A 5,213-nucleotide genomic window follows, 5' to 3' on the forward strand; every position below is an offset into this window, starting at 1 on the left:
TTACTCATCGATCCTGTGTAGGTCTCAACGATCTGTCTTTCTCTTGCCTTCTTCCTCGTAAATGGTTCGCTGAAATTGATCATTCTTTTATCATCACATTGTTTTGAACCTGGTCAATCTTTCCCTTTGGTCATGAAAGAACGATGGGCTGATATTCGATTCAGAATTCTGCACATAGACATGTTACGGTTTAGTGGAAAATTCAAATAAAGATGCACAATCTGAACTTGTATGCATGTACATGTGTACGGTTGCCATTCATGTGCATGTAAGTACTTTACTGGAACAATCATCCGTTCATAACATTCCAATGGGACCTTAGCACGATGACTTCCTGATTGTCTATTATGACAAGTTTTGCTCGGCCCCGGCAAGGGAGGAGCAATGATGGCGGCACGCCTTCGGCTCGCTTCAGTGCTTGTAGTCGTCGTTAGGTGATCTACAAATCTAGATGTAATTTTTATTATTTGGTGTTCATTTACTGCCATAATCGAACATGAATAGATCAGAAGTTTTCTTGAAAAAAAATTATTGACAGCTTGTCAAACATTCAAATTGATTTTCAATCTCAGTTGAACATTTTCTCCTAAATCTAAAACTTGTTTGTCTTGCTCAATTTGAAACATCTTCTCTGCTTAATCTAAAACTTGACATGCCCTAGTATGTTGTGACATGCTCAATTTGATACTTGACAATGCTCTGCCCAATCTGAGCGTCTCTACATCCTGGTCACCCTTCATCCGCGCCCGTCGTACCTTGCTTGGTGACTTGCGCGGCGGCACGAGCTTGACGGCGTGGTGCAGCCACGCGGTGTCGCGATACTCTTTGGTGCCTCCCTCCTAGGAAGGTGCAGGTGTGGCAGGAGTCACCCTGCCATGGTGACGCGACAATGATGGTCGCCCTCCGTGGTTGAGCTAGGTTTCACGGGCGGCCCCAATGGTTAGCCGCGAGCGAAGAACGAGAGAGTGAGGAAATGGAATATCCTTGTTGGTTTCCGGAATATGCTGTTCCAATACACTGCTCTCGATAGAAGGCACACACATCCATTAGCTAGTTCTAACTGGGCCGACCCACGTATGTCTCTCTCCATGGATTTGGGAATATTGTTGGTTTCCCTGTTTTTTTGGTTTTATTCAGTTTGTTTCCTTTTGTTTTTTAATCTGTGAACACTGTTTCAAATATGTGAACTTTTCGAAATGCGCAGACTTTTTTCAAATATGTGAACTTTTTTAAAAGCATGAACATTTTTTCAAAGATGCAAATATTTTTTGAATTCATGAATACTTTTTCAAAATTTATGAACATTTTTCAGTTCACGATTTTATAAAATTAATAAACATTTTTAATTCCCCCAAATGTTTTTCAAATGGGCGAACTTCTTTAAATTGATATGAAAACCATACCCGATTTTTATGAGCAAGCAGGATGTATTGCATGAGCTCGCAAAATAAACGTAGCGAGCAACCAAGCATACTGTAGTCTGTGACGATACAACCGACCGAGGCGACTGTCGCCCGTCGGTGCTAGCGTGAAAAAAAAGCACGAGCGAGCGGTAGATAGCTGCTAGCGATTGGGCCATGGCCCGTGAGCGCCCGCGCGGCACTCACTCCTTCTTCCTACTGACTGGGCTGTTTACGTGGGAATTTCGAGATCTCCAAAAAAACGTGATGCATATATACATGATCACTGCCTTAAATATTGTCATAACTATGCACTTTTCAATCAATTGTAGTAATTTGTTTACCTACTGTATGCTTTTTCTGTGAGAGAGAAGCCACTAGTGAAAACTATGGCCCCCGGGTCTACATTTATCATATATTAAAATTCAAATATACATTGCTACAATTTATTTATCATTCTTTTATTTTGTTTTTTGGTTTATCTGCCTACCATTATCAGACTTGATCCTTGCAATTAACCGCCGAGGGGATTGACAACCCCCTATCGCGTTGGGTCCAAGTATTTATTATTTTGTGTGTAGGTGCTGTTCATGAGGTCTTGTGTGGTTCTCCTACTGGATTGATAAACTTGGTTCTTAACTGAGGGATATACTTATCTCTACTGTACTGCATCATCCTCTCCTCTTTGAGGAAATCCCAACGCAGCTCACCACTAACACTAGTGGGTCCCATTGGTCAGGTTTGACCGGTCAACCCGACTGTTGACTGCTGACTCAGCAGTCAATAGGCCCCACCTGTCAGTCACACAACCGTGTAATCCATAGTTACCGATTTATGCACGTACTTCCGCTGGTTATCATGTCTATGTAAGCTTTGGGTTGTCCTTTGTAATATCCGATTATGCTATGCAAAGGAAAATCAAGGATTACTATTCTTTGTACATATGTAGTGTATTTTTCATTCCAATAGTAATAGTTCAAGTAGAGCCCAGATGCAGTGACATAGATGGTCGAAGGCTATTTGGGGCAGCCCCAAGCCCTACCTCGCTCGTGGAGCTCCTCCCTTGTTCAAGAAGGAGCTCCTCAACGAGATAATAGATCCCTAAACTAATTTTACTTCTCCATTTCCAAAGCAAGCTTTGCTCCTTTTTTTGATCAATACGTTTATGCAGCTCGCACGTCCCTCTTTCTTCTGCGTAAACCCGATTGGATGTATGGCATGTCGATCTCAATCATTGGAAGTAGGAGATGACACAACGCTCCTCTGTACTTCCTTCAAAAAACCTCATAGTAGATTGTAAGATTTTAAATGTATAACTCGTCGACACCAGGGAGGCTGAATGGCCGGGCTAGAGCGAAATGTCATGGCAAGTTAATTTAACTTACATGGACATGGCAGAGATATGGGGGTATATGCCAATAGTTTTATATAAAGGATCGGTGATGGAATAATAATAGCGGTCATTAATTGGATACGCCACACTGACCATTAAATGCTAATCCGGACCATATAACAGTTATAAAATATTGATAGTCGAATAATTTTCCTCTTAAAAGGGTACATGACTCACAACATGAAACATGAGTTAGTGAGAAGCCTTGGCCAAAAACAGAAAGACCTATAGATTATATCGATCCAATATATCATAGGTACCTTATTATTATGGATAATGATGTCTCGCCATTAACATGAAGTTCTCGAAATCAAATGATACATTTGAACAAGCAACACAACAACGGAGACTGAAGCAAACATAGATCAAAAAGTTATACATTATTATTTCCTCCATCACTTAAGCAAGATGAATTGCGCTAGACCATGTCATTCTTCTTCTTGTTGATGACCTCTTGAATGATAGGGCCGAGAGCCTCCATCCTCATTGGTTTTGGCACAAATAAATCAGCACCAACACTCATGAAGGCCTCCATGGCATGATCATCGGCAGAAACCCCAACCATCTTCACATCAGTTTCCCCCATAGCACGAATCTTCACAATTGCCTGTCGAGCAATATTAATATTATATTGTCTATTTTTTGTAAATAAGAGGACTATACTTATATAAATACATGCCAAATACTTGCATATACAATGATATAGAATTAAGTACCTCTGGACCAGTCATGATGGGCATATTCTTATCGAACAAAACAATGTCAAACTTTTTCCCCTCAAGGAACAAATCAACAGCTTCCTTCCCATTCATGGCTAGAGTAACCTCACAGTGAAGTCTGAGCAGAATTGTTGAGAGGACCAACCTACAAACTTCAATGTCCTCTACAAGTAGTGCCTTGATAGAGGTGGATCCTTTGGCCTTGAGCTCCATGATCACCTAAACGAACTACAAACACTTGAATATATTTTATTCTTGATCCACGCATGACATATTAGTACTTGAAAGCACGTTGTTATTCTTGAAAAGAATCAACTAGCAAAATCTTAATATATTACTAAACTCATAGTTTAAACATCGTATAACATAATGAAACAAAATTGTCTATTTCAAAATGAAACAATGACAGAGAACGATCGATTGTGCCATGCTTGCAAAGATTCCCATATTCATTCCTTTTTCTGCGATATGTAGGATTGAAAAAAACGACGCGCCTAGATAACATTAACATGGAAAAATAAACAATGAACATGCCAATAGTTATACATAAATGCATATAGATGGGTGCTAACAACAACAACGATGAAGATATTGATTAACAGGTCAAATTAGAATGGGTAATTCCACCCTATACTGGTATAGATCCACCTCTAACATTCTCATGGATGTAAAGCGTGGACACTAAAAGCACCAGAAGCCTGATGATAAAACAAGGCAGGAAAACAAATAATGGAACATATACCTGAAGGTTAGAACCAGATGGTGTTGGAGGAGATTGGGGATCTTCCTACTCTTCCCACTAGATAGTCTGGTGGTTGGGTGCTGGTATGCCTCGTATGACAAGGTATTTATAGATGGGAAAAGGTAAGTGTGGCCAATAAACAACCTATCTCCACCGCCTTCACACGCGTAGAAAATCCGCACCGATCTTCGCCCAAGTATAAATGGGGAAATCAATATTGGTCGCGAATATTTTGTTATTAATGAGTCATGTCCCCACCTAAATATTCTCGATTGATGCTTATATGCAACTTAATGTTTCATATCTAAGGTCATGTATTAAACTATATGTCCTCAAGTTACTAGAAGTTGTATGAGTTATAGTTCCAAATTTTCAATGTTGGCCAATACACTATAGTTAATATTTTATTTTGAGAGACATGTTACAACGCATAAACTCGCGACACACACACACACGTACTCATCCCTATGAAGGCGCACACATATACCTACCACTGGGAGCAGTTATGTGCTGTTGAGTCAATAGATGTTGAGATTGATAATGTCACCACTGGCACTTGATTGTAAAATGGCAAGTCATAGAATTGAAATAATAATGTCAGAAAGACTGAACTAAATATAGAAAATATTTGAGCACCCATGCGACGTGTAGAACTTGAACCCTGGGTAGGCTTGTTGCCCTAGAAAGTACCTGGCCATCTAAGGCCAACTCCAACGCACGACTCCAAATGGTACGTCCACGTCCGTTTGGGTCTAAACAGACACAAAACGCGGCCAATGTGCAGGAGCAAATGGACAAATATCCTTTTTCTGTCCGCGTTCGACCCATTTCTGGTCCAAATTTGGGTCGCGTTTGCATCGAAAAGGACACGAGCAGACGAGCACGACGTGTGCCCTTATCCTTCCCTGGCCCACCCGTCGGGGACACAGTCATCCGTTTTTCTTCTCCCCCTCCCCCTG

The 5,213-nt window shown here is 40.7% G+C and overlaps 1 protein-coding gene across 1 annotated transcript; it reads right to left on the minus strand.

Moving 5' to 3' along the window:
• Positions 1 to 3,104: 3,104 nt before the first annotated feature.
• LOC123048504 (two-component response regulator ORR42-like) lies at positions 3,105 to 3,740 on the minus strand. The gene is made up of 2 exons (XM_044471591.1): positions 3,510 to 3,740; positions 3,105 to 3,400 (listed from the first exon to the last, which is right to left on the minus strand). The coding sequence occupies exons 1-2, from the start codon at positions 3,723 to 3,725 to the stop codon at positions 3,212 to 3,214; spliced, it is 405 nt and encodes a 134-aa protein (XP_044327526.1). The 5' UTR covers positions 3,726 to 3,740; the 3' UTR covers positions 3,105 to 3,211.
• Between the last annotated feature and the right edge of the window lie 1,473 nt (positions 3,741 to 5,213).

Source organism: Triticum aestivum, chromosome 2D (genome assembly GCF_018294505.1).
Source record: "Triticum aestivum cultivar Chinese Spring chromosome 2D, IWGSC CS RefSeq v2.1, whole genome shotgun sequence".
In the NCBI taxonomy this organism is placed as follows: domain Eukaryota; kingdom Viridiplantae; phylum Streptophyta; class Magnoliopsida; order Poales; family Poaceae; genus Triticum; species Triticum aestivum.